Source organism: Bipolaris oryzae (assembly GCF_000523455.1).
Source record: "Bipolaris oryzae ATCC 44560 unplaced genomic scaffold scaffold_9, whole genome shotgun sequence".
In the NCBI taxonomy this organism is placed as follows: domain Eukaryota; kingdom Fungi; phylum Ascomycota; class Dothideomycetes; order Pleosporales; family Pleosporaceae; genus Bipolaris; species Bipolaris oryzae.
Window position 1 is genome coordinate 116,689 of NW_006911285.1, and position 27,755 is coordinate 144,443.

The 27,755-nt window shown below is 51.6% G+C and overlaps 11 protein-coding genes across 11 annotated transcripts; 4 read left to right on the forward strand and 7 right to left on the reverse strand.

The window, feature by feature from the left end:
• Positions 1-975: 975 nt before the first annotated feature.
• COCMIDRAFT_22484 (uncharacterized protein) lies at positions 976-4,665 on the reverse strand (the record flags this gene model as incomplete). Its single annotated transcript, XM_007685321.1, has 5 exons — positions 976-1,003; positions 1,070-1,340; positions 1,393-1,609; positions 1,662-3,950; positions 4,015-4,665. The coding sequence occupies 5 exons, from the start codon at positions 4,663-4,665 to the stop codon at positions 976-978; spliced, it is 3,456 nt and encodes a 1,151-aa protein (XP_007683511.1).
• Positions 4,666-8,337: 3,672 nt separating this feature from the next.
• Positions 8,338-8,613, forward strand: COCMIDRAFT_83358 (uncharacterized protein; the record flags this gene model as incomplete). Its single annotated transcript, XM_007685368.1, has 1 exon — positions 8,338-8,613. A coding segment is annotated over one exon (276 nt), but the record flags the coding sequence as incomplete, so codon positions are not given.
• An 85-nt stretch (positions 8,614-8,698) lies between these two features.
• COCMIDRAFT_83159 (uncharacterized protein) lies at positions 8,699-11,319 on the forward strand (the record flags this gene model as incomplete). The annotated part of the gene is made up of 3 exons (XM_007685369.1): positions 8,699-8,819; positions 8,966-11,120; positions 11,172-11,319. 3 exons carry the CDS (start codon positions 8,699-8,701, stop codon positions 11,317-11,319), a joined length of 2,424 nt encoding a protein of 807 aa, XP_007683559.1.
• Positions 11,320-11,484: 165 nt separating this feature from the next.
• COCMIDRAFT_32720 (uncharacterized protein) lies at positions 11,485-11,706 on the reverse strand (the record flags this gene model as incomplete). Its single annotated transcript, XM_007685340.1, has 1 exon — positions 11,485-11,706. The coding sequence occupies one exon, from the start codon at positions 11,704-11,706 to the stop codon at positions 11,485-11,487; it is 222 nt and encodes a 73-aa protein (XP_007683530.1).
• Positions 11,707-12,193: 487 nt separating this feature from the next.
• COCMIDRAFT_22486 (uncharacterized protein) lies at positions 12,194-12,948 on the forward strand (the record flags this gene model as incomplete). Its single annotated transcript, XM_007685322.1, has 2 exons — positions 12,194-12,497; positions 12,578-12,948. The coding sequence occupies 2 exons, from the start codon at positions 12,194-12,196 to the stop codon at positions 12,946-12,948; spliced, it is 675 nt and encodes a 224-aa protein (XP_007683512.1).
• A 36-nt stretch (positions 12,949-12,984) lies between these two features.
• Positions 12,985-13,152, reverse strand: COCMIDRAFT_83195 (uncharacterized protein; the record flags this gene model as incomplete). Its single annotated transcript, XM_007685370.1, has 1 exon — positions 12,985-13,152. The coding sequence occupies one exon, from the start codon at positions 13,150-13,152 to the stop codon at positions 12,985-12,987; it is 168 nt and encodes a 55-aa protein (XP_007683560.1).
• Positions 13,153-14,304: 1,152 nt separating this feature from the next.
• Positions 14,305-15,353, forward strand: COCMIDRAFT_32722 (uncharacterized protein; the record flags this gene model as incomplete). The annotated part of the gene is made up of 4 exons (XM_007685341.1): positions 14,305-14,607; positions 14,679-14,837; positions 14,868-15,049; positions 15,101-15,353. 4 exons carry the CDS (start codon positions 14,305-14,307, stop codon positions 15,351-15,353), a joined length of 897 nt encoding a protein of 298 aa, XP_007683531.1.
• A 3,423-nt stretch (positions 15,354-18,776) lies between these two features.
• Positions 18,777-20,262, reverse strand: COCMIDRAFT_83310 (uncharacterized protein; the record flags this gene model as incomplete). The annotated part of the gene is made up of 2 exons (XM_007685371.1): positions 18,777-20,126; positions 20,173-20,262. The coding sequence occupies 2 exons, from the start codon at positions 20,260-20,262 to the stop codon at positions 18,777-18,779; spliced, it is 1,440 nt and encodes a 479-aa protein (XP_007683561.1).
• A 330-nt stretch (positions 20,263-20,592) lies between these two features.
• On the reverse strand, positions 20,593-21,609 carry COCMIDRAFT_83381 (uncharacterized protein; the record flags this gene model as incomplete). The annotated part of the gene is made up of 3 exons (XM_007685372.1): positions 20,593-21,023; positions 21,086-21,328; positions 21,396-21,609. 3 exons carry the CDS (start codon positions 21,607-21,609, stop codon positions 20,593-20,595), a joined length of 888 nt encoding a protein of 295 aa, XP_007683562.1.
• Positions 21,610-22,377: 768 nt separating this feature from the next.
• COCMIDRAFT_1341 (uncharacterized protein) lies at positions 22,378-23,952 on the reverse strand (the record flags this gene model as incomplete). The annotated part of the gene is made up of 3 exons (XM_007685300.1): positions 22,378-22,774; positions 22,827-23,850; positions 23,943-23,952. The coding sequence occupies 3 exons, from the start codon at positions 23,950-23,952 to the stop codon at positions 22,378-22,380; spliced, it is 1,431 nt and encodes a 476-aa protein (XP_007683490.1).
• A 1,082-nt stretch (positions 23,953-25,034) lies between these two features.
• On the reverse strand, positions 25,035-27,275 carry COCMIDRAFT_83308 (uncharacterized protein; the record flags this gene model as incomplete). The annotated part of the gene is made up of 3 exons (XM_007685373.1): positions 25,035-26,875; positions 26,933-27,118; positions 27,170-27,275. 3 exons carry the CDS (start codon positions 27,273-27,275, stop codon positions 25,035-25,037), a joined length of 2,133 nt encoding a protein of 710 aa, XP_007683563.1.
• Positions 27,276-27,755: the final 480 nt, after the last annotated feature.

Genomic DNA, 27,755 nt, shown 5'->3' on the forward strand with positions numbered 1-27,755 from the left:
GGGCCCGGGATACGAACGGCCGGACCCTTTTTTTCCCTTTCCTTTCTAGAAAGAATACGAGGGAAGGAAGGAAGGAAGGATGGGCGGATTGTGCAGATGTGTGTGTGTGTGTGTGTGTGGGTATGATGGTGCTGCTTGGGATGAGTAGCGGTATGTCGAGGTCTTGTGCATATGGCAGTGTTGATGTATAAGAGGAAGGTATGAAAGAAAGTGATGTTAGTAAGTATGTAGGAAAGAAGGGGATGATCAAGGGACATTAGTTTCACAAAGCATAAAGGCACCAAAATCATTCAACTCGTATAGTTCCTCAATATTCAGGCAAAGTCGAATCATCAGAAGCAAAAAAAGGAAATGCGTTTATTAGATCCTTTTTTTCGCGGAAAAAAACGAAGCGCCTATCATGATATAGCAACAACTAAAAGCCAGATTGCCCGCGGAAACCATAGCTTGCCCGTTGACGCCCCACAGCGAATAAAAAAACCAGAAGGGACTGCTGATGACAGTGGAGAGAGAGAGGGCGTGCCAAAAGGCAACAGATCAGAAAGTCGCATTGACCCTCTCATACACTCACTCCCTTGCACACCAGCAGTCAAGGCAGAGAGAAAACTCCAAAAAATCAAAAAGGAACAGAGAAGTCAAGAAACAAAACCCCTATAGGCTGAATGAAACCCAAAATATCAAAAAAAAACCAAATCGCATCCAAACTCTTTTCGTTTCTTCGTTAAAGGGGTTAGAATAAAGGGTTTACGTAGCCAGAAGAAGAAGAATAAGGAAGAAATAAGGCGAAAGGATAAAAAAGAAGACCAAAATAAGAGTTCAAATGTACACCTAGATAAACGCCGCCAAAAGTCGCATAGATCTGAACAAGACTTTCCCAATGCGAGTTTCTCCTCGGGTTGGAAAAGTGTGAGGGGGGGGGGTATCATCGTCGTGGACACATTCTTTGTTGTTTTTTTCTTTTTCAGTCTTTTTCAATTACAAGAATCCACTCTCAGAGAGCAGCCTAGAAACAATATCGTTAGCATCATTTTCGCTTTCTCTTCACAGAAAAACAAAACAGGTTGCTTACCTTGCAATCTTTTCGTCCTCGCGTTCTCTTGGTTCGACGCTCAGACTCATCTCGTACATCTCATGCACATCGCCTGCAGACTGCATGTTGCTGAGAATATACTCTTGCAACTCAGGCACCGGCTGCAGCGGATAGGGCACATTCTGGTACTGTTGGATATCGCGGATGACTTCTGCTGTCTTTGCGCGCTTGGCAAAGTTGATCAGATTGGTGCGCTTGATCAGCGAGGGAATACCGTCTTCGATGAATGTCAAGTCGGTGAGATATACACCTTGAGTATGTGTTAGTGCATATTGCAATTCCTTTGAGAGGTCATCGCATACCAAAGAAGGGTATACAAGGTGGATTCGCCCTGTGCAGAGTGTCTCGATATTCTGCAAAGTTCTTGGTGCTGCCCATGAGCTTGCGCATGCTTTCCAGCGTTGCCATGGAGCGCTGGTTGACAGCACTCCAGGTTCTGTTCAGACGATGGATAGGCGCAGTACCTAGAGCTGAAATGATGGAAGTTAGAGTAGAAAAGTTGTTCAGTTGTCGGCATTTCTATATCTCATTAGCGACATGCAGTGCAGAGAGGTGTATGAGGTTGACTCACGTCTGCTACGTTGACAAAATGCTTAATGACAATCACTCTGCGCTTGACATCCTGTTGGGTAAGAATCATCTGCGCGACCCAGTTTGTCAACTGGTTAGAATGAAGAATAAGTGCTTTGACATTCGAGGCTGGATCGGGCTCGCCAGGTGCAAGCTTCTTTTGCCAAGTCTTGTTCAAGCATTCGGTAGGGCGGATCTTGCCGTAAAGCTTAGACTCGATGATTGTGAGTTGACGAGCGAATTCCGTTGCATCGATGTCGAGGAACTTTAGCTTCTTCATGTGCTTGGGCAGAATGGGTTGTGGTGTTTGGGCACTCAGGGTAAGGACCAACCGTTTGGTTGGCATGTCTGGTCCACGCGATCTTTGCTCGACCGAAGTCATCAATGGTGCTGCTCCAGGGGTACTGGTAGTTGCAACATGGTCTTTGGCGAAGTTGTATACCCGCTGAATCAGGATCCGTGCCTCTTCGTCGTTACCCTCCATCCAGTAGTTATCAAACCAACTCTTCAAAATGTTTACAACACGGAACCTGATTGGCTTCTGCTTCTTGTCTACCCAATGCTGGTAGTCTTCCTTTGCTAGACCGTGGGGTGGTTGAATACTCCATCGTTTGACCAACATCTCAAAAAGCTCGGAAGCTGTGGTAAAGGATCGGTAGGTGAGTAGGAATGTGTTGTTGAAGGCGGGATCCAAACGGTCGTGACGGGTCAGCTGCTCAACAAGTCCTGCCAAAGTGCCACCCTTGAGTTGGGGCGGTGTAGTTTTGTGATCGTAGGAAATCTCGCCCTCATGATCGAGCTTCAAGAATTCTGGTGTTTCTTCAACTGCTTGTTGTGGAATGACTGGCACTTCACCAAAGAAATCCTTAAGCTTTTTATTGCTGTTGGCAGAACGGATCGGCTCAACCTTTGTATCGTCGTTTCCAAGGGACGATCCTGGGCTGTATGTGTCAGCTTTGGGCATGTTACCGAGCAATGGCCTCTCAGGTCCAGATGGAATGCGAGCGTGACTGGGTAGTTCACTGTCGGTGTTTCTCCGAGGATCTGAACGGCTTATGATATCATCCAAGGGGATGTTTTCTGACAGGTTCTGTAGCAAGGCATACTCCTGGGCACAAGTCGACTCAAGTTCACGGGCGACGGCTCGCACGGCGTTGATTCGGTCCTCTAGAGAGTCACCTCGTAGTTCGGCCCATTCGTCTCCCAAAGGCGCTGCTACTCCTTGGCATGCTATCACAAGCTCGGAGACTATGTCATAAGTCTTCTGTTTCTGTATGCTGAATTCGCTGAGCTGCGATCCTTGAGAGTCCAAGTCCAAAGATGCGAGGTTGATTTGTTCAATGGTTGAGATCCAGGGTCGGCATGCTTCAAGCACCTTGCTTGCCGCGTTACATACGTGGTCGCCAATCTCCTGGTGTTTCTGGTGTGAGATAACGGTGTCCCGTACGACCAAGTGCTCGTCCAAGCGACGGATGCTTGAAACAATCAATCTCTTGACGTCGTGCAGCCTTTCCAGGACACGAGAATCTAGCTTGAGAGTCGGCTCGACAGAAGAGGGCTCGTGGTCTTCTGGGTCAGAATACATGGAGGTGTTGACGTCCCGGGAGTCTGCACCATTGTTCTGCCAGCTGCCGCCAATGTTGCTACCGACCACGAATCCAGGCACAAGGCGGGGTATCTCTTCGCCCCGCTGCTGACGAGCTACTTCCACAAACCCAAAAACACCATTCATCACGCCCTCTGCTTCTTTCAGACACTTTGAGTAAGAGTCGGGGGGAGGAAAGTCGGATGCGGCAATGTGCGAAGAAAGAACTAGCTTTGAAAAGCGCGACATGGTCTCTCTGAAGTGAGGGTAAAGGGCCTTGTTGGTCGATATGATGGAAGGGTTGCCAGAGTGGTTATCCGTCGTTCCCGAGCCAGCCGCGAGTAACAGCCGGAGGTGATCTGAAATGTCTTCAGCACGCTTTACAAACTCTGACCTGTCGCTGTTGTTGATGGCTTGTTTGTATCGTTCAATCGCGCGTCGCATATCCTCGACCATCCTGTTCCAGGTAAGAGGCACTGGGCTGACATCGTCGTAAAACTTTCGTGATTGTGGAAGGGTACCGTTGGGTCCACCTAGACCAGGGCTGTTTGCAAAGGATGTGGCCGTCGTACCAGCGGGAGGCATTGCAGCAGAAGCAGCAAAGCTCATGCTGCTTTGGTCGTAGGCCCCCCTGCCGTGGTAACCACCATTCATTGACTCCATGGAGGTAGCTGATGAGAGTCCACCAGACAAGCGTTGTCTGTGCTGTAGTCCAAAGTCAGAGGGGCTCTCACACAAGCGGGAGGAGGGTGAGCGGTTCGATACTTACGCGAGAGGTGTAGGAACCCTTTGTTCCTGGGCCTTCAAAGTCGGATGCGGATGTTTCGTCGTCTGTGTCTTCCATGTTGTAGCCAGAGCCCGAAGCCAATATCTCGGCGGGCGGCCGCGACATTTCTGGAATGAAGACATCTGTGCGGTTGCGCGGGCCGCTCTCGTTCGTAGCGGGTGATTCAAGCGGTAGCTCCATTGTGCTTACGCCGGTCAGGGTGTTGAAGTAAAAAAGCCTTCCATCTGGGGTAGCTTGGGGGATCCAAAAGGCAGCTTCCTCCTCCTTGTTGTTGGCGGGTGCGGTGTTGCGCTCAATGGGCAGGATGGTGTCGTTGCCGCCGCTCAGGGAGCCATCGTCGGAATAGTCACCCTCTGCGCCGCTGGCTGAACGAGTATCGTCGTCGGCATCGGCACCGTCTCGGTCTTCCTCGATGTCTTCGCTGGGCCGCTGCACGACGGCGCAGTAGTTGCTTGGAAACCAGCCACGGACACCATGGATGACTCCGTCCCACCACCCACTCTCCAGCTGGGTGATGACCTGTATTACGTCGCCGGTCCGGAAGCTTAAGCTGGTGCGGTCGTCGGCCTGGTAGTCGTATAGGGCCTTGACGTACATGCCGCCAGCGTCGGTCGTGCCGCTGAAGCCGTTCATGTTGGAAGGCGCGACCAGCTCGAGGGGGGACGGGATAGGAGAGCAACGACGACGTCCGCACACTCGGGTGCAAGATGCCCCTCTACTGCGGCCCGTGACAAGAGCAGAAGAGGTCGCAAGGTGGGCCGCTCGTTCTTACAGCGCGGTCGATTTCGAGGGTCAGATAGCCCGCGTGTTATGGCCGGGGGGTGGTTGAGGGCATGCAATTGGGCTAGGGGCGGGACCGGCATGCGAATGAGGAGCCTTGCATTCGCGCCTCGCAGAACTGCACAGCGAATAGAGTCTCGCAGCGGGCACTTGTGTATGATTATCGTCGAGAGGAAGAGAGCTCAGGAGCGAAAGAAACTGCAACACCAGGGCGGGTCGCTGGGCAGGCGTTGTGAGCGGTGGAGGCCCCCCGAATGTGGGGACACTGCTGCCACAAGTCACGTGGTGACCTGGGTTTCTGGATAAAAGAAGCTAACAATGTGTCAAGTCCCGGGCCCATCCCTCAATCCAAGCCCTCGCGGAGCCCGCTTTGCTTGTCTACAGGTTATAATATTCATGCATGTCAAAGTACATGCAAAGCCCGCCGGAAGCAGATGTTGTGCATACACACAACCTGTCTGTCCAGATGGATGGTTACACTGCTGGTCATCCTGAGCCGGCTGCATGCCCATTGTCAAAAGCCGCCGGTCCAACACGTCGCGTAAGATTTGTTGCTTGTCAGATGGCCGTTCAAACACGCCGGCCTGAAGCATGTCTATGTAAGTACATACTATGTACACATGCGCATCAAAGTAGCCTCTCTACGCCTGGCCAATAATGGTCCGACAGTGTCATGAACCGTGCGAAACCCCACCACGGCTGCAGTACGGATGCTGTATACGGTAGGTGAAATGTAGTACGTACATCCATAGTGGGTGTGTATGTATGTCAGTATGTAAGTATGCAGGCGCCGAGCGAGGAGCCTGACGACTGGGTGGGGAGGACCTCAGGCGTTCCATACACTCGTCAATTCATCTAGAACACTGGCTGACTCGTTGGGCTAATTCTCCTTCTATGCGCTATGAAACGTTGTCCCAAGGACGGCAGGGACCTGTCGCCTTTTGCGGGCGGATACCGGAGCAATTGAGCATGATACCACCCTACCGGTCTTGTGCGACCATCCAGTCAGTCGTCCGACCTCTGACCCTTGGCGTCCTGACACTCTGCTTGCGCCGAACATTACCTGCAGCTGCGCAAGTCGCCAAGAGACGCTCAAAGAGTTGTGCAACCTAGTCTGGCGAGACCTAGTGTCGAGGCCGATGGTAAAGGTAGAGAGTATGTGGAACACTGGAGGCTGCAAAGTCAAGCAAGAGCCGGCAGCCCCATGGATGCGAGAGCGGTGACTGACACGCGCATCTCATCGTCGAAGACGCCATGGAAGCCTTGAGCGATGATGAAGGAATTAGCGGCCGATACCATTCTTGAACTTGCTTAATGTGTCGCGTGGAAGCGGAAGCGTCGACTTCTGGGTTCTGCGACACTGGGCCGGAGTGGTGTGTGGGCCGGCCACCCGCCCAATTGATCATGATGCTGCTGTCACTCCCGGGGTGGCAGGGAGATTGTTGGGAGATGACGGGATATAGCGAGAGCAAAGGGAAGCTTCGTTGTAAGCACGAGTAAGTAAGCACATGGCAACGGGAGCGGCGCTGAACGTGGAGGTGTCTCCGGATGGCGTCCAGAGGCCATTGCCGTGACCATATTTGTTCGTCACCAAACGGTAAAAGGGAAAAAGGGCAGCAGCCACTGAGCATTTCAGCTTGCTCTTCAGACAATGGCGAGCACATGGACACGGGCAATGCCCCGAGCCGGCGGCCATGGTCCCTGGCACTAAGTAATTCTAGTCGGTTTGCCTTGACCTTGTTGAAATTATCTCACGGCGCAGGCGGATGGGTAGCGGCTCTATGGCGTCCGTGTTGCGCGAACAGACCATGGCCTGCCACATGAAACCTCGACCACGAAGCCGCGTTGCGCTTCTAAAGCATTACGTGAAGCGTTCTAGCGCGAGGAGGGGCGAGGGGCGCGAAGCCCCCCCTCCCTCGCGCCCAGCAGCCATGCATGCCCCTCGCCGACACTGAGGGGTTGTGAGAGAGATGGCACGAGGCATGTGGCGCGAGGGCGCAGTCCGACGAACTGACGGTGAAGGCAAAATGGGCTGGGGCGGGAACAAGGCCGTTTACCAGACCGCGACCGGCGCTATGTGCTCCAGGATATACGCGCATCCCCGATGCAAGCGGGGCATGTTAGTGGACTCTTCTAGGTGCTCTGCTGCTTACGGGGAAGGCAGGTGGAGGGGTGTTTGCATTTGGGGGTGGACAGTGGCGGTAGTTGTTGTTGTGATGATGATGGTGGTGGTGGTGGTGAGAGGGGGGGCGGGGGCGCAGGTCAAAGGGCATGGCTGCCATGGGCCTGTTGGCATTGGGATTTGGAGGGACAGGCGTAAAAAAGCATTCCATCGTCGCGCGATGGCTTGTTTTGAGTGCGGTCGACAGCGACGAAGCTGCTGCTGTCTGGTGCATGTGTGGACCGGGCTAAGAAGAGGATGTGGGTCCGGGGAACGGGATCATGGCCCGGAGGTATGGATAGAGTTCCAGGAACGAGTGAGGGCAGCCGACGATCGTCTCCAAATTACTCGCAGCCACACAGCAGCATTCCATAGTGCGAGTTGGAAGGGTGCTCCTGGCGTCATCTTGTTGGCTCCGCGAGCGAGGGGCTGCAGCCACCCCTTTTTTTTATTCTTATTTTTTCGGGCAGGGTGAGGTCATCATGGGCCGGCGATTGCGGCCAGCGAGGGGCAACAGGCAACGCCCGCCTGGGTGGTGTGCATGTTGTACTGTAGGTGTAGGTGTAGGTGGGTGTGGTGTAGGCAGTATGTAGGGTCGGGGTTCGTGCCAACATGAATGGCGCAGGCACACAGGCACGCAGAATGAGGCGGTGAGGCTCCATGCGCTCGGCCTGCATCTGAGGAATGGCGCCCCAGCAGACTACTCACTCAAGAGGCAAAAGTCGTCTGGCCATTCTTACCGCCTCTTTGAGATGTCGAGCCACAACTGGTGGATACAGAGGGCGACTCCGCTGCCAGCGCGTGGTACGGCGAAACCGCGCTCCGCAAGAGCCTCGTGAGATCAAAATCATTGGCCATGCGATTGCCATGTTGCAATTGGGTCCAGCCCGTCAACTAAGGGAGTACCCGGTGTGCAGGCGCAACTGCAGATGGGCGGTATGCCTACAAGGACCTGGCTTGGGGGAGAGAGGGGCTATAGGGCGCGGCAGGGCGCGGCAGAACGCGAGAGGGGTGCGAGGGGGAGGGGAGTGTGCGTGATGGAGAGGGAGGCACAACAGTGGGAGACTGCGTCGAGGGGTGCGGTGCAAGCGGTGCAAGCGGTGCAAGCGGCCATGCTCATGGCAGAGAGGCGTGGGCAGCAAGCAAACCACGGGCGGGCAACCCTGCACGGCACACTGTCAATGGGCAGCGATAGATACAAGCAAATATAACGTGGGATGCGACCGCTGTACACCTACTTCATCAACAATTGGCGTTGGATTCGCTAGCGCTGTCATGCTGGACGTAATTATTCGGTCCCGCGAGGAGATCACAGGGGATGGCTGGGCTGGTGAGCCTGCTATTTGGCGGACTGTGCGTTGTGCCTCTCTCCCCCCCCCCCCCATCTTGTGATTTTGGCCGCTGCCCCTCTTGGTCTCCTTATTCCGCCCTCGCGCCGCTCGCATCCATCTCAACCCTCACGCAGTCCGCGGCCTTCATCATTGCGCACGCAGCCCTGGGGCGCTGACGTCTGTACATCGCGCTCTGCCGCTCTGCCGCCGGCCACTCCGGTCTTGTGCTCGCATTTTTTGTTGTGTATACAAACGCGCGGGATGAACGACGGGCACAGCCACTGCACCTCGCCCATCAACACACTTTAACGCTCGCGCGCGCCGGCCGTTCCATCATCCCATCCCATCGGCCTCGAGCTGCTGCAGTTGCCCGCTCCATCTCTGCATTGCCGTGATGGCGTCCAACTCGTCGCCCGCCGGCCGCAAGACGGGCGCGCCGGAGAAGAAGTACAAGTGCCAGTTCTGCAACCGCGCCTTCAGCCGCAGCGAACATCGCAGCCGTCATGAGCGATCCCGTAAGTGCCCTCCCCTTGCCCAGCGTCGCCATGGGAGCTCTGCCTGGCGAGAGCGGGGTAGCTGTTTACTGCGGCGGGACACCTTCGCGCCGTGGTCGCGCTGCGGGGAAGATTGACACTGTGTTGCTAACTGCCCCTCACCGCAGACACAAAGGAGCGCCCCTTCAAGTGCCTCAAATGCCGCAGCACCTTTGTGCGCCGCGACCTCCTCCTCCGCCACGACCGCACCGTCCACGCAAAAGACGGCGGCGCCCCGCTGCCCAGCGAGCAGAAGCGCCGCAGCACCACAAAGGCCGCCGATGCCGGGCCCTCGAAGCCCGCCCCCGTCGAAAATGCCACCACCCTCGAGCGCATCCAGCACGACTCCGAGGCCATGCACGACGACGACGACCTCAATGCCGCCGCCATGCTCATGACCGACTTTCACCACAAGGCCATGGCCAGCCAGGAGCCCGAGATGATTCCCGAGCACAACGAGCCCGTCATCTCCCCCACCGGGCCCCCCATGATGGAGCCCGTCATTCCCTACACCGCCCCTGGCCAGAACATGCTGCCCCAGATGCCCTGGAGAGACTCAATGGTCCCCCAGTCTGAGCCCAAGTCGTCCCCCAACACCCACTCGGCCTTTACCTCGGCTGCAGCCCTCGGCTCCCACCCTCACCAACTGCCCCCTCTCATGGAGCGCACCATGTCGGGAAACGACAGCCTTGCGCCCACCTTCTCGGCCATGAACGGGGGCAACGGCCTCGGAACCCCCGGTGCCCTCTCGCCCTATCCCTCGATGATGGGGCCTGTTTCGCCAGTCGACTACCGCAAGTCGCCTGGCCCTAACCAAGCCTTGATGATGACCCGAGCCCCTCAATTGGACTCGGAAGAGCAGTGCGCCAGGATCTACGAGAACATCAAGCAGTATGACAGTGAAAACGCGCTTCTCGAGACATTCCACCTTCCCAGCCTCAATACCCTCAACCGTCTGCTGAAGACTTACTTTGATCTGTTTCACCACCATCTCCCCTTTTTGCATCCCGCAACATTCAACCCTACAGAGGTATCAGCCCCGCTGCTCCTTGCTGTCCTGTCGATAGGTGCCCTGTACATATTCGACCAGGACCAGGCATACATGCTGCATATCGGATCAAAGGTTCTTGTAAACCAGTTCCTACAGAACAAGGAGAACTTTAGCTCGCGCAAGTGTCCTCTGTGGACCATGCAGAGCACACTGCTCAACATGATCTTTTCCAGCTGGAGCGGTGATCCAAAGGGTCTCGAGTGGGCCTGTTCGATTAAGAGTCTTTTGGCCAACATGGTTGCCGGAAACCGATACGAGCTCAAGCTTCGATCAGACGCGCGTGATGGTGCTCAGCCCAACCACGAAGAATGGGTCGTTGACGAGCAGTGCCGCCGAACTTATTATGCAGTCTACATATTCTTTGGTCTGCTCACTCTTACTTATAACCACACACCTGCCATGGGTTTCAATGAGTTCGACACACTAGAACTTCCCTCATCAGAATCCCTCTGGACCATGGAAGTTTCGGACGACGATGCCTGGCGTGAAAGCCTGAGCTCGTCCAAGATTATCACGTTCCGTCAGGCGCATGACAATCTCTTCCAAGGCGAGACTGCACGCTACAGTGCCTTTGCCACGCGTGTCATGATCAATGCTCTCTTCCTCGAGGTGTGGTATCACAAGCGCAGCCCCGAAGCTCTTCAGGACGTGGTCACCGAGTACAAGCTCCGACTGGCTCTTGAGACCTGGGAGAAGTCGCTTGAGCTGTGCGAGCCCGAGACCGTTGTTGTTCAGCTGAGCGCCCCGCACAAGGGCCATCCTCTAATTTTCAATGCCATGGCACTGTATAGGAACACGCGCGCTCGACTAGTCGTTGACCTCAAGTCTATTCAGGAGGCTCTCCGTTATCACGACTCGTACGAAGTCGCTGCTGCCATGACCAATGCCCGTGACAAGGTCCAGCGCTCACCCGAGATGATCAAAGTCATCCAGGAGTGCTTTGACTGCATCGAAGTCGCTGCCGTGCAAGGAATCCGCTGGGTTGCACGTACTTCGGCCACCAACTGGAGCATCGAGCATCCTCTTACTGGCATGGACCTGATGGTAATTCTGACCTTGTGGCTCTACCGCTTGGAACACGACGAGGAACCAGCCACCGAAGAAGAGCTAGCCATGTACAACAAGCTGCGCAACTTGTTCGATGATGACTCGGTCGATGTCTACGGCGCCAAACTAAGCTCTACTGTCGCTCGACTTTGGGGCAGTATGATTGACGAAGTTGTTGTTTGGGGGTATGTTGATCTCTCCGTTACTCTGCGAAACCTGTCACTAACTCTGCATAGCATCACCAAGCTCATGGGCGAAGCTTTCAAGCTCCATTCACAAGCCCTTGTTGGCTACGAGGACGCCATGTCCTCTCGCTCTGGATCCGCTACACCGTCCATGGCGGCTGGCGGTGTCCAAGTCCTCGAGATGCAGATGGCCTACTAGGGCCATACGATCGACCTCTAGTACTCTACTCACGATCTGTTTTTTGATTTTTGTTTATTTCTCTGTTTATCTGTCACTGGGATTGTATTTTGCTTGTCTGGCTACAGCCACCTCCTTGCATCTGGGAGCATGTCGTGGAGTTTGGGCGTGTTGATCATTGGTACTCTATTTCTTATCTCTTTTCACTTTCTCAAGATTGGGGTAATACGGCGCACAGGGGCAGTCGTCCAGATTGCTACACACTTGAGCATGCGCTCTATTTGTTTGGCGTCCTTTTAATATCTTTCCCTCGCTCATACCCATCGGCATTTCTGGACTAATGGAGGCTGGCCCCAGGCGCGTCATCGCTCTGCTTCGGTCCTGCTGCCTGTATTGCCTCTGCTGCATTTCTGCTAATACCGTTTGTTTGCTGTCGTTTTTTTTTGCAGTCTTTTCTATTCGTCATGGAGCTCTTGGGGTTTGATGTGCATATACCATAGTATTTATGAAGCGCCTTTACGTGGCGACGGAGGGCAGGATGGAAGTAGTAGATTGACCATGCCGAAGTGTGGGTAGATTATGATTTCAAATATTATTGTATGAACACATTTTCGCATGAGCATGTTGAGATTAAAATACAGGTAGTCTGTGAAGTCCGTTGAATCTCAGTGTTACCGACCGCAATCCGACGTTGAATGAAGCCGCTAATCGATAATGGCGACCCACGGACCACCATGCATAACTAGCGCGAAGAGCTCCAATTGAACTTTTCCAAAAATTTCGAGGCCCAGCTACACCAGCCCGTCTGCTTGCAGTTCCACGCATTGTCCGCCATATTCATATACCCCTCTACCTTGGCGTTCTAGCCCTCAAAACACAGTCGCATACAGTTACAATGTCGAAAGATATCGAGGAGAAGAAGCTCAAGAAGGAGAAGAAGGATAAGAAGGAAAAGCGCGCCGAGAAGGATGGCGTAACCAAGAGCAAGAAGGACAAGAAAGAGAAGAAGATCAAGGGCGATGTTGAGATGACCGACGCGCTAGAGGCCGAACTCGAGAAGGAACCCGAGGTCTCCATGGTCAATGTCGTAGACGGCGCATCCGGCGACGACGAGCCTCGCGGCGCCCTCGTTCCCTTTGCATTCCCCCTCGCCGACAACGACAAGGAAGTCAAGAAGATTCTCAAGACCGTCAAGAAATGTACGTTTCCCATTCACCCCCCAAAAAAACGCGCCCACACAATCTACAACATTTCGAACTAACCTTTTCCCTTCAAACAGCCGCCAAGTCCAAGACCCTCCGCCGCGGTGTCAAAGAAGTCGTCAAGGCGCTGCGCAAATCCGCCGCCGCAGGCGCTGCGTCCACGCTCAGCGACCCCATTGCCATTGTCGTCATCGCCGCTGACATCTCGCCCATGGACGTCATTGCGCATATCCCTGTCCTCTGCGAAGACCACAACGTGCCCTACATCTATATCAAGAGCCGCGCGCAGCTTGGTGAGGCAAGCGCTACAAAGAGACCTACCAGCGTTGTCATGATTGGTAAAGACAAGCTGGGCAAGAAGGCGGGAGAGGGCGATGATGAGTTTGCTGAGGCGTATGCTGAGCTTGTTAAGGTTGTGGCCAAGGCTAGCAAGACTGTGAGGAAGTAAATGCGCCTAGAGCTGTGTATGCTTGTGTAAGAGGGATTAGGGAGAAGAGTTTTCTTTGGGGGGGCGATTCATGAATGTTTTCGAATAGTCGCTTTGTTGAACACACCAAAAAAGAAGAAGAAGAAGAAGAAGAAGAAGAAAACTCGGGGGTGGGGAGGGGGGAACATGGACGAGGAGTTTCTGGCGTTTGTTTCGCGTTTTCATCGATGCGGAACTTGGGGTTTACCGTATAGCTAGTGCTGTATACTGATTTGCCATGTCGAATTGGTATATTCCGGTTGCTTTTTTTTTCAAATATACACATCTTAAATACCATTAAAAAAACACCCGCTTCTCTTACTTTCTCTACCTTTTCAGTTTTTTTTTAAAACTTTCTTATGTGCATGTGGACTCTACAATTGCTACCCGTCACGCTTCCACACCCTTTTTCTCTCGTATCTTTTTTTTTTGCTATTTTGGTTTTTGTTTCCTTCAGCTCTGTTTCAGAACTTTCAACTTTTTTGTTTTGTTTTCGTAGACAGGTGGGTGAGGGGTTTATGGTAGACTTTTATGTAGGCTGGATTTGGAGGGGGGGGGGGGATATATCGGTGAGTATGTGTAGTCTTAACGGCATTTTTCATCCTCTTTTCTCGGTCGGTGGTGCTAGCGTCTTTGTTTCCTTTTGGGGGGTTGGTGAGAGGTGGGTTGACGTGGTGTTTCATATTGTGTGCCTGGGTATGGCAGCTTAAAAGGTGGTGGTCGCGATGATGTATATCGTGCGTGTTTTTTTGGGCACGTGTTGCCTATGCTTTTTTTGTATGTGCGTTGTGTACTGGGATCGAGAGAGGATATCCTGAGTGGGATCCTTGGTGGTGTATTAGTGAATGAATGGGACAAAGGTGAGTGGCTGTGTTTTGTCAAATGCAAGTTGCTACATTGAGGAGATGCGTCGGATCGCATACTGGATAGTGTTTTGTCCTGGTAGTGAGATTTTCTGTGTCTTCAAACTTTCTCGGAAGCTTAATACAGTAATTGAGGGTTGTTGTTGTGTTCTTGTTGTGAGATTCCATTCCAGGCCTCGAGATAACACTACGTATTCCAGAACAACTTGAGATCTCTGCTCGGGGCTATCCACGCTCTCAACAAAACATATGAGTCCAGAAACTTGGGACGGGAAAAGTCAGTACCGATGAGAATCCATACATGATCTGGTTCAGCCATGTTTAGCTCTACGTCGGACCTTTCCGTCGAGGTCGATTGGTGAAACCACGGGTTCAGGTAGGCTTTCGCAGGGCGAGCTTTTGATGGGTATAAGAATTGACTCCCTTTTCTCTCTCTCTCACACACACATGCACACACGAATCCCGCAATTTTTTCATGGGATCTAGAATTAACTTGGACCACACGTTTCAGCTAGCCAAAACGCCGGCTGTAATCGCCGCTGGAGGTGCCTTCGTGGGCTGGTTCGTGGTTTCGAGCCTGAATAGTTGGTACTCACGAAGAGTCGTCAACAATGCCGTTACCGACAAGATGTACGACTGGAGCAAAGAGATTGTGCTGCTGACAGGCGGCAATAGCGGGATAGGAGCTGCTATCGCGGCGAAGTTGGCTGAGAGGGCGGTGAAGGTCATCAATGTCGACATCGCACCTCCGAAAGGTCGCACATGTAAGCAAGAAATCGTGTCGTAGCATTATGTAGTCGTGCTGCTAACTTTTGTATGTGTCTAGTTCCAAACCAGTTTTTCTATAAGCTCGACATCACCTCCTCCTCAGAGATCGCCTCCATTGGGGCTCAAATACGTGCTGAACACGGCGCACCCACTGTCCTGATAAACAACGCCGGTGTCGGAAACGCGGTGCCTATTCTACAGCTGGCCGAGACAAAGCTTCACACAATCTTCCAAGTGAACGTCATCTCACATTACCTATTACTATAAGAGTTCCTACCCGACATGGTCAAAGCAGATCACGGACACATTGTCTCTATTGCGAGTCTAGCCTCATTCAGTACTCAGGCATTGAACGTAGACTATAGCGTGACCAAGGCGAGCGTGTTGGCCTTGCACGAGGGTTTAGCTCAAGAGTTGAAATTCATCTATAAAGCACCACGGGTGCGAACTACGTTCGTATATCCTTCCTGCAGTTAAGGCTATTATAACAAACTGATTTCCAGGATCGTGCATCCGGGCTGGGTCCGCACTCCGATGGCGCAGAAATGGTTAGACAGTGGCAAGATAACCAATGGCTTGTCTGAGCCGGAAGATGTCGCCAACGCGGTTGTGAAGCAGCTTTATTCTGGATACGCGGCACAGATCATCATCCCTTCATATTTCTGGTGGATACCTCTCGTAAGAGGTTTGCCATCTTGGTTGCAAGAAAGTGCACGGGATGTCGCGTCGAAGGTGTTGTTAAATGCAGACGAATAAGCAGCGCAATGACGATATTAGTATGAAGGTGTAGGGTACGTACTAGTAGGTGGACACGTCCTGCGCACTGACACGTTATGCGCGCGGCCTTACTAAAACTATCTTAAAGACAAGGCTAAAGAGTCACACCAAAAAGATATCATCGCGATATTGTTAAGTGGTAAGATCGATAGGCCTTTATATGTATAGCTATGGAAATAGATTTCGAATTCTAATTACGCAGCCTCACCGCGAGGTTAGAGGTAGTAAGACTATCCTTAATCCCCGGCGGAACTACGGGTAGTAATGTATTAGATAAGCTAGGAGTTAGTTAACGTGCAGCACCAGTAAGCTGGCCACACCAGTAAGCTGGCCACCCACCCAACCTGACGCGACGCTCCACGCCATTGAGCCACAACAACGCAATAATATTAGATAGAAGTAAAAGATATTATTCTTTATCTAGCTCTACATGAAGTCCGAGTATGTCCTTGAACGTGACACTTTGTACACGTTGGCGGCGCGCGCTGACGTCGCTCGCAAGTCTGGTTCTGGTCACCCCCCATGACTACCCTTTCTACCTCTACAATAATCTGCTGAGCCTATTAGACCTAGAGCACCCTACTAGAAGTAATATATTGACGCTATTGGTCCTGCTTTTGTTATTAACGCTTATGGCCTTAATGGAGCTTCTTAATTTCCTCTATATATATTATCACTGTTTGCATTACAAGCTAAGCGCTTTTAGTAAGCTAGAGTATTGTAACGCTTATTAGGCTCTCTGATTTTCGGCGTAGCCGCTCTTAGAGATAGCAGACCCGCTACTGAAGCTGCGCTACTGTCTGTGGTATTTCTAGCTGCGTTATAGCGTTATTATCTATAGCTATCTATAGTGGAGACGGTGTACGGACAACTATAAGAGACGATAGGACGCGATCTAGATAAGGAGGGACGAGGCCTATCGCTTAGAAACCTGCCTAAATGTTCTACTACGTGAATACTATCGGCCGGATCCGCGTATAGGCTACAAGGAAGTCTATCTTATTAACGTGGTAGACGCCTTAGCGGGCGAGCTCCTTAATCTCGCGTCCGTACGCCCGCTTAAGCGGCGAGAAGTAGCTTATATTAAGCGGCTAGAGAAGATGCGACGTGTGAGGCGGCATACAGAGAGTGATAATCTTGTTCTTAGCGTAGTACTGGTCGAACTCTAGGGTAGCGTGGCTGCTATAGCCGTCTAGGATAAGAAGCCGATAGACTCTAGCTGTATGAGCTGCTATATGCTAGTTGAAGTGCTTTACCTACTCTACCCTAAGCTAATTAGTCGTCTAGCCGTTGTCTGAGACGCCGATAACCCAGTCTAGTGGGAGCCTATTATACCAGCTGCTCTGGTAGACCTTACTAGAGAAGATTACGAACGGTGGTAGACACTAGCCAGACGCGTTGACGCACTCGATTGCTATAACCTACTAGCGATTGCCTAGCTATACGATAACTGCCCGACCGACTCTATTAGAGCTTATAACTACCTTTGACGTGCCAGCGACGCCTATCGCGAATCTAGTCTCGTCAAAGTTATAGATGTCTTAGTCTAGGACGCCATACGTCTAGCGCGTCTCCTCTACTAGCTTAAACCAGGCTATAATTGCGATAGGATCCTCAGAGAGAGCGCGTTAGCTATGAAATCTTCTAGTCTACTTTGTCTAAAGCTCTAGCTAGCCTTAGATAAAGCGGGACACCTAGTTCTTGCCAGTAGGCTGTGGAGGTGGATCTTGGCCGCGCGTAGCGAGTAGAGCGTCTGCCATTCGTCGCACGTCGATGATATNGGGCGGAAAACCGCGTCGGTTAAGGTCTAGGATCTATTAAACAAGAGACTGCTCTTCGATAGCTGATAGCTTGCGATTAATAGAGGCTGTCTCTAATCGTGGTTGGGTACCGCGGATACGCGTCTGAAGAGTTGACTTTGGCACATTATATGCTTTTACGAGAGCGCAGATAGACTGTTTTAAATCATTACGATAGGATGCTATAGCAAGACTTATTCTACCTTCACGAGAAGCTTGTATAGAGCGTTGTTGTCGCGGCATGGTGGTTGTGGTGCAGAGCGTCGCGTCAGGTTGGGTGGGTGGCCAGCTTACTGGTGTGGCCAGCTTACTGGTGCTGCACGTTAGATCTTAGAACTTGTTTTATATAGAAGTATCTTAGAGGGCTGGAGTTAACAAATTATTATACAAACTAACAAATCTGAAAAGGATATGACTACGCGTCCGTGCTGAACTGAGCTTGTGCCTAAAGCCATCGAATTTTAATAATATAATTTGCTGTGTAACACGGTCTACAGCGTCGCATCTCGACCGGAACGACCGGGTATCACGGGTGTGCAGTGAAGATTGGATATAACCCAAACCGGCCGTGCAAGACGATCATTAGCTTTATTGGAACGTCCGCTATTTTTGGCTTTTGGCGGAGTGGGCCGTATGGATTTGATGGGACCAAGAGACCATCTAGACCTGTTGATCAAAAATTTTAACTTACGAACATGGGTTATCTTTTGTTCGTCTTCCACTGGATACTTTGTGGCACTTGATGAAGTAACACAGTTGTACTTTGAGTATATTCAAAACAATGTTCCTCTCGACTGTGACATCTAACCAACTCCTCTGACTCGATGGCCGAAGTAGCTTGATGTTGTATCTAGTGAGGTCATTGTTTCACCGATATGTATTATGTATGCTCCCACGCTAACCTGGTACAGATGAGCCATGAATTGGGGTTACGAGGATTGAGAATAAGGTTCAGAGAGATGGTATGATGATAAAAGATGACTCTATTATGTCATTATGCACTAAGCTTATCATATTCGCCCGAGCTCTTTGATTGATTGGCTTACATGTCACCCACCGTCCCTCGTATAACTCTGGTATTTTACTACAAATACTCGATTTCTCCATGCAAAACTGACGCGTACTGTGTTATATTTCGAAACTTCAAACCACTCTCTACTCTCCATCTTTCAACGCTGTCCACCTGTTGTTACCTTTGAAGCTCCACTACTCACAATCTACTCCCGACATGAAGTTCCTTCGCCTCGGCCTGCTTGTGAAGCTCGGAATTTTGTTCCCAGCATTCATAAATGCAAACCTGATAAAGTGTCGAGATGATGCTGTCTGTTTTGTGGGATATTCTGGGTCGTGCTCTTGCTATTATGGAAACAAACTCCATCGTGGAAATTGCGATGGCACTGGTGTAAGTTCTGGTGGCGTATCGGATGAAGAACCTTAGCTGATATGATTTGAATTTTAGATATGTGTATTTAACCCGGCCTAAACCTGAAAAAGACGATTATATCCTATCAACATCGATTAGTACCAGTAATCTAATGTGGTTGTAAACTCGGCTCAGCAACTCAAGTGGATGCCATATATTTCCTTACTTCTCTGCCATCCCCTATACTGTTATATCATGAAACCGACTCTCCAGATGCACCAAGCATGCAGCCTCCCACGCCGCCAAATCCACCGGTCCCACCTCCCACCTCACCCCTCCCCACCCCTCGAACACACTCTTTGCCGCCTCCTCGTTCCCCTCAGATTCAAAAACTTGCACAATCCTCTCCGCATCAATAACTGCCATCTTAGCCACATCGTCATTTCCGCGCTCAACCTCACGCCCAATAGCCGCAACAACCCTCCTTACCGTCTCACCCACCCACCATCCCTTCGGCACCAAATCCGCAAGCGCAAACCACCACGCTATAAGTACCAGAGCGCGGGGTTCGCGTTGCCGTACGAGATGAAGGAAGTCTGACGTAAGGAAGGATGGGAAAACAGAGATGCGAATGCCAAAGTCTTCGGTGAGGTGATGGTAATACAGCGAGAGGAAAATCGGGGATAGAGCCTGGAATGTCGGCAGAAGCGTAGCGACATATGACGCAGACTCATCTTGTAAAGACATGGTGCTTTCAAAGAGCGATGTGAGAAGGGGTGGCAGGAAGAGACCATGCTGATCCGCAAGGTGAGAAGATGTGTATGTTGGTGGTGGATTAGGAGTTACGGGTGTAGTGCCCAAGGGACCTATGGGTACATAGGTAGCTGGGTTGATGATAGGTGGTGGAGGCAGTATACGTGACTCTCGTCGTACAAGCGGATACACAGACAACTTCTCTATACCGTGGTTCCAGCGCAAAGAAGCTAGAACGCGCAGGCCCTCACTGAGTTTTAGTAGTGAGAATGTCCAGTCTAGGTACTGTTCGTCTGTGTAGTTGGGCAATGGTAGGACTAGGGAAAGTAAAAACGTTCCTGTTGCGAGCACGGCTTCGTAGTTCTCTGCAGTGATGCGTTGGAGTGCGGTTTTGTAGGACTCAAATGTTTTTTGTCTGTACACCAGGGCTTGTTTTTCAACTTGTTTACTTGGGCTCTGAATATTGCTCTGTGTGGCTGCGATGCTCAGCAGCGAGTAGAGTAGGAAGGTATGCGAAATGCTCATTTTTGGAACAACGTCTTTGTGTAGGGTTTTGACTGCCGGGTCATCCCACATTACGAAGCGTTGCCAGACGTGGGTTGCATAGTATTGCAGTAAGTAGTGATCGAGTGAGGTAAAGATACCTATCGATGTATTTGTGGAAGGAATGAGGGATTGAGAGGAAGAGATGCAGAAATCAGCCTCGTTGCTCAGAAGTTGTGGTGAAGCTTCGTGACTGGATAAAGACTCAGGTGTTGCCGATGATGATTTCTGAACATATTCGCAATCAAACTTTCTCTGGCTGCAGTAACGACATTTTGGCCGCGCCTCATCGCACTACATCGAGTTATTCGCAGCCTTCAACGAGAACCGTTCATCGAACCTTGACTTTCTTCCTTTTACACGTTAAGCATCCGCCTCTCGATTTGGAATGCGGCTGCTTGGTTACAAAGCCGGGGCTTCGACGCACCATTGCGTTTACCTTGGTATTGCTTGTTAGAGTTAATGTTTCTGTATGAGGCTGATTGGAGCCATGTGATGCGTAAGGCGCCCAGCCGCTATGATCTATCCTCCTAGTCATCTACGTCATTCAAAATGTAACATTGGGTGTGATTAGGGCCCTTTCTACACAACACAACCAATGTGATGGCGGCTAAAGTTTAATTTAATTTGAGAGACTACTGTTTCCAATTTGAATTCGACTTTTTTTGTGTGCAACCGAATTCGATCTATAAACAAATAGAAGCAAAATACTAGCGATGATACAGCTAAAAACAACCAAAGTGCGAAAAAGAGCCCACGCTTACTTTACCTCTCTAGCCTCGCAATCGATCTGCACTTGCACTTTCCCAGCCTGCGCTACATTCCGTGGAGGCTCAAATAATAGCAATAACACAAGGACTAGAAACATCGGTACCGCATCAAAGCAATACAGCGTCCACTCATGCGCAATGAGATATGCCGCATTCCCCATCGAATACTCGATCAATCTGAACACACAGCGGAGGAGAATGAGCGCACTGACACTGTAAAGAATATACAGCATCCTCTCCCATGGCGTATCGGTCACAGGCATAGAAGCCCTAGCAACACGCCTCCTCATCCTTAGGTGAAAATCACCCGCTGCAATTAGAAAGAACACAAACGTAGCAACTTGCAATGCAAGCCCCGCAATAACAATCTTCTCACCCGCTATAGCGAGCGAAAGTTGCATCGTACCCATGATACTAGCACCTGTGAAACCCCCCCATGTTAGCAACCATCTTGTCTTGTGTAAAGAGAAAATAAAGACTCACCCAACCCCTGCACAACCAACGTTGTAACATCTGCGGTAACAAAACCCACAGTATACCACCTTGCCCGCCCACCCACAACCTCCTCCGCACCCGCCGTCCGAATTGTACGACCAAGCATCATATACACCGTCGCCGCGAACCACAGCGGTCCAATCAACAACAGCACTCCCTGCACGATAAACGGGCCCCAGGCTTGATTGTTGAAATGTGAAGCTATGCGTGCGCTGTAGCCTCCTACTTCGCCTATTATGCCGTAGAAGAGATTAACATTAGAAACGAGTGTTGAAGATGAAGGTTGGGTGGAACGTACATAAAGCGCCAATGACAAGAAAGATAACAATACGGTTTTTGCATCGAAAGAAGCGAGTTAGGTGAAGCAGTGCCATGATTGTGAAGACGACGATGCAGATTATAGTGCCTGCGAGGGAGGGCGTGTAGCGGTACATTTCCCAGTCGAATCCAGGGGATTTAGGCGGATTCTGGCGTTTCCAGACATGGCTGGGGGAGATGGAGTTGATGGTCATTGTGGTTGGGTGGATATGTAAGTAAGATGGAAGATTGAGATAGAGGGGATCTATATGATTTTGAGCTTGGAGGAGTAACTGAGACATTGTCATAATATTGAGAAGAGAAGGGGGTTTTTTTGCTACCTGCTCGAATTCACGGCATTCTTTATACCTATCTGTCTGTGGATGCTACGTCGTCATACCTCTCTATCTGCATATACATGCTTTCGCACTCGCTTGCATGCACTGCCCATATTCCTGCACATGAAAGACATGTAAGCTAGCTCAACCTATCAAAAACGTAGCATAACGTATGTGAGTGTAGCGTGCCTTACGCCCGGTTGCGAAGCCGCCGTTGTCATGTGTCTATCTAGACATTCGTTCGCACTCGCTTAAATGGCCCATGTCCGTGTACTGAATGTCAGGTATGCTAGCGCATGTAGGGGTAAGACGTCAGATTTCGCATTCGCTTAATCAACCAATACTGTGCATTCTTTCACACCAATCAGTATTAACAACCATAGCAATGCGTCAAAGGCGCCTAAGCACATCATCACTGCCTTAATAATTCGGTCAAATGCATTCTTGCTGTTAACAATGATACATTACACAAGGATTTACCTGTAGTAGCCTAGCCAGGCTCCACATTTCATGCGTAAAGTGATGCCATAATTCCTTCGCAAGCTTTTTTATTCCTTAAATCGTATGTTACAACGTGCGACAAAGCACTCAACCCCAATACATCCCCGTTCCAAAACCAAAAGAACGAGGCCCTTATGAGCCAATCTAGCCCATGACCATGCCCTTGAGACCGGACATGTCGCCTTCCTTGGCGGCAATCTCAAAGTATCCGTAGATAATGGTGACGGCAAGAAGAATACCGGTACCACTGCCAAGAGCGCCGAGGAGATCGCTACCGACAGACAAAGCTCCAATGCAGGCACCGCCGAAGGCAGCCGCAGTGGGAATAACACGCTTGAGCTCCTTGTACATAGACTCCTCACGGTGACCAGCCATGACCAGACCCTGCTCCTTGAGCTGCTTGGCAACATCGCGGGGAGAGGAGCCAGAGACCTCGATCCAGGTCTTGGAGAAAACGGCGCAAGCGACGAGCATGTAGACGATGAAGATGGCGGTCTTGAGGGGGTCAGAGAGCGCTTCAGTGATGCTGAGAGGGGGAGACCTGTATAATGTTAGTGTGGAAACTACTGGAATAGGCTTGCTGTAGAACGTACATGTAGTAAGCGACACCAGAGGTAGCAAAAAGCTGAGCAGAACCCTCCTTGGGCTCCCAAACACCGAGAAGCTTGACAAGCAGGTTGTCAGAGAAGCGGCTGTAGAGCATCTGGCTGATCAAGAAGACGTTGGAGGAGAGAGCAGACTGCAGCATGATAGGCATGTTGGAGGTGTAGAACAGACGGACAGGGTAGGAGCCACGGACACCACGCTGGCGGGCAGACTTGACTGGGATCTCAACACGGAATCCCTGGAGATAGATGACAGCGCCAAAAACGAGAACGGTGGAGATCAGGTTCATGACGTTGGGGAGGTTCTGACGGTAGAAGGCCTCCTTGAGCGCAACAGTCTTGTCGGGCCAGGTGAAGAGCAAGTGAACAAGCGCAATCAGAGCACCCTCAAACTCCGGGCCACGACCAGTGTTGATGGTGGTGGGAGAGAAGGCCTTCCACATGATGGACTCGCAAATGTTGGTGGCAATGAAGAGTGAGATACCGCTGCCGAGACCATAGCCCTTCTGGAGGAGCTCGTCAAGGAGAATGACAATCAAACCAGCAATCATCAACTGGATGACGAGCAGGACGCAGATACCGGCACCGAGGTCGGATGGCTGTCCGTAGAGACCAGAGATAACATAGACAACAGCCTGGCCAAAGGACAGGAGAATGGCAAGGAGCTTTTGAGCGGTTTGGTAGAGTTCGCGGTCCGACTTGAGGTCAAGGTTGACGTCAATCAGGTGAGTTCCGGCAAGAAGCTGGAAAACCATGCCCGAGGTGATGATGGGGGTGATACCCAGCTCCATCAGCGTACCTCTGTTACTCGCCATCATCATGCGCAGCCAGTAGAGCGGGTCCGAAGTATCAGACGACACAATTCCGTAGAGCGGCATCTGGCTCATGACGAGGAAGACGAGGAGCGTGAGACCAGTCCATACTAGGCGGTTGTTGAACGGCACCTTGCTCTCGGGCAATTGGATCTCGGGGACGAGAGGCACAAAGGGCTTGACAAGATCGAGGAACCGTACTGCGTGGAGGCGTTAGCTGTGCGTGCCGCAGTGCGCCCTGTTTTGCGCGTGGGCGATCGCGGGCCCATTGAGGGCGGGGGCGTAGACTTACGGCCGCTCATGATTGCGAACTATGGCCCAGAGACAAGAAAGAAGACAAGGAGAAGTGAAAAAGGTTGGTTGAAGGCAGCCTGGAGATGGAAAGTGAGAGGGGGGTTTGTATTGTAGCTTTCGCAACGTGTCGCTGGGGAAATTGCCCGTGCGCGCGCTAGCCGTAGTTCCGTCCCTGAGCCATCTCGAAGCTGCCACCGAACCTCAAAGAGGCCACGCTGTTCCAACGCTGTGGGGGCTTTGTGGCGCTCTCGTCTGCGAAATTGTGGCGTGCCTTGTATGTACGCAGTATGTGAGCTTGCTCTCATTCATGTACTTAGATATCATCGTCATGTTGACCAGATCATCGCCCCCTGAGGTGCCATTGGTCAACCAAACACCAGCGTTGATGATGAGTAAGTACGTGATCCCTGTACAGGACCAATTAACTGTTATTCGAGTCGTTGAAGACACATTGAGTTGTAAACACTTCAACTTGCTCCTTGTCGATGGCAGTGTCAAGGTTTTCGTTGGTTAGTCACTATCGTATGTCTGATACTGATACTCACCCCTCCCTGCATACCTCGAATACACGTCAACTACAGGCTGAGTTAGAAAAGCGCTCACTCAGACCGATACCCTCCAATCATCGCAAGTCCAAAAAGGGTAGAATCTACTTGACAAGTCTAATTCACTTACAGCAACCACATATTGCACTCGAAGATCTCGTAATGAACAATAAACATTATGTATACTACAGGTAGGTGTATACGTAAATTTGGACCGCATCCAACAGGCCAAGATGTGTCTTCCAGAGACCACAAGTGTGTAAAATCAAAAAAAGGGGGGTATATATCCAGCCTTCACCAAACCACCTACTCAGCTTGCGCACGCTCATCGGCCGCCACCAGTACAAACGGTGATTACAACGAGTAAGGAATGTATAGAGTAAGGGGTATAGCGCAGAAAATATGATACAAAACCGGACTCGCCGGACAAGAAAGAATGAAGAGGGTGAATATTCGTACGATGTCAGGAAACGAGAAAGCGCTAAACGACACGACATACCGAAAAGGAAATTGGCGTATAGTAGACAAAAGGAAAGAAAGACGGCTTAGGCCATCATCATGAGTCTCGTTCCACGTTTCTGTAGATTTCGTGGTCTGTAATTTCCAGGTCCGAGGTGGTTTCTCGGCGGAGCCGCGGCGCTCTGGGCATGTCGCTCGCAATACCTTCGCCCAGCAACTTCAAAATAACCGTCCCGCAGAATGAGACGGCAAGTGAAGCATGCAAAGCACCTAGGGTGAAATTTTTGTCGCGTGTCTGTTTCGAGGTACTGGCCTTCGATGCCACGGTTGCAGGTGTTACACAGTGATCCATTGAGCTTATGGTAGTGACGCTCGCAGTAAGGTGAGTTATTGAAGACGTAGAACTCGGCCGTGGGGAAAGGGTCCGCGCATTCTCTGCAAACAAAGCAGTGCTTGTGGTACCGCCCAGTGAGACGACCCGATGAGTCTTTGACGGATTTTCCAACAATGGGCTCAGAGCATCCTCGACAGTTACCCTTGCTAGCGGGTTTTGGCCGCTGCGCATCTTGCTGGCGCACCTCAGGCTCAGCCATACTCCTTAGCGGGCTTCGGCTGTGGTCTTGAGCCATTGGGTCCTTCGGGAACATGCCCATTGGGGTTCGTGCACCCATCTGTACTGCGGGATCAATGGGAGATTCTGGATATTGCATGTTGATGCCTGATGGGAACATGGGCTGGCGAGGGCCTGGAGATAGCGCTCGCGGGTATGGTCCTAATCCGTTAGGGCTTGGACTTCTCCTGGGATTCTCCTCGGCAGCATAGTCTGGGCGGCCTATTTTAGAGGCTTGGCGCGAGTGAGCAGTTTCCGATTCTGGCGGGCTTGACCTTGAACTGGCTGTGCTTCGGATACCAGAGCTGCCATAGGAATCGTCAGAGAAACCAGAGTCCGAAGGTGTGTGAAGCGAGTTTGACTGTCCATCACTGGGTCCTGCGGCAGCCAGTGGCGGTGGACGTAAAGAGCGAGATGGCGCAAGGCCTCGCGGCATGTCGCTCTCGGAACCACTACGACTTGGACCCGGCGAAGGAAACATATTATTTGGAGGGAAAAAATCGGATGTATCCAAGTCGCTCATATCCATCGGTGGCAAATCCCTTTCTGAGGGCCTTCTTGGCCGTGGTGGTGGTTCTCTCTTGCCTCGGCTGTTCTGTCGCACCGGCTCTGGCGCGATGTTCTCCTGAGCTGGCTGGACTGGCTGAGAAGAGCGCGAAGATTCTTTTTGCAAGCGGTCCAGGAAAGCATCAATGCCTTCAGTCTGCTCGTCAGCCTGTGGACGTGGGGGTAGAGCTTCTATGGTTCCAACGCGTAGCTTTGGGTGAGATGGGAGGCCAACGCTGCGGTTAGAATATCCAGAGCTACGCGAAGTATTCGATGTTACAGAGGACCGTACTTGCGGAAAGCTCCTGTTGCTTGAGATGCTGCCTTGTGTCCCTGTCCTCTGGTGGCCACTTGTAGATGCATCTACAGCTTGGCTCGATGCACTTGTTCTACTTGGCCTTCGATCATTCTTTCCATCAAACGGACCTGGTGCAATAGTGTTCATGCGCTTGGTAATATTCTCCCCTCCATCAAAGCGTGGGCTAAGTGGCGCAAATAATGGGCTTGGTTGGGCATAGTTTTGGTAGGGATCTAGACGTTCTCGTGGTTGAGGTTTGGCGCTTGTCGGTGTCTTGGGGCGAAATGGCGGAAAAGCACAGTCTAGATTTGAACTGAGGCCAGGCGAGCGAGGAGCCCTTGATTGGTCTACCGGTGTTGTTACACTGCGGGTCATTTTGTAAGGAGACTTTGGTGGGACCAGTCCTGGAGAGCGACTTTGAGGGCCGCTGTAGTCACTGATGGGTGAGGGTTCTAATGGCCTGAATGGCTTGTCTGTTCAAATCAGCATGCAAATCTCTGTGCAAACTTGGTGCTATTCTGATTGCTTACTCGCTGCGTTTGAATCAATGCGGGGAGGGGGAGGCATGCGGCCAGAGGGTGCTGGCCGGTCAGATCGATTGCTGAATGTTGGGCCGCCGAAGGTTGCAGCGCGGTTGATTTTTGGAGAAAGAATAGATTGAGGAGAGTCTGTTACGACTGTCGAGGTAGGCGACATGGGCTCAGGCACTGGCGCTGCTAAGAGGGGAATTAGTTTGGGTAGGCAATACAGCGTTGTATGGTACTCACCGGGCGCCGGGACTGCAGTGCAGACATGGTCGGCCAGATGGAGGATATCAATGTCGACGGCACACGACGAGCATTTGATTGTTGGAAGCGTGCTCATGCGATCCATGTTGGCATGCGGAGCTCGCCCACGGGAGGAGCGATAACGAGGCAGGCGGTGCCGGAGTCAGTATGGGGATTGTGTGCAGCCAGCGGGGGTGTGATGATGATGGTATTTCTCGAGGGTGGTGACATGGAAGAAGAGCAAGGCGGGCGGCAGACAGTGGGTGAAGACGGCTACAAGCGTGCGCCGAACGACGACGCTGGACACACAGGGCTGTTTGATCTTCAGAAACGGTGTGGACCATGCTCAATCAGGGGCAGCATGCGGGCGTGGGTCCGAAAAGGCTACGAGCTTAGAAGGGCAGCGGCTGGAAAATGGCTAGCACGTCCATATGTAGCAGTCCTAGAGGGTGCCGGGCCCCACAATCGACACGCGCAATGTTGGGTATCGCGAAGCTAAACACAAAGCAATCACGACACGGTAATGACCGAGTCGGCGCATTGCCCATACAGACCGGCCAGCACGCGACAGGCCTCGCCGGCAATC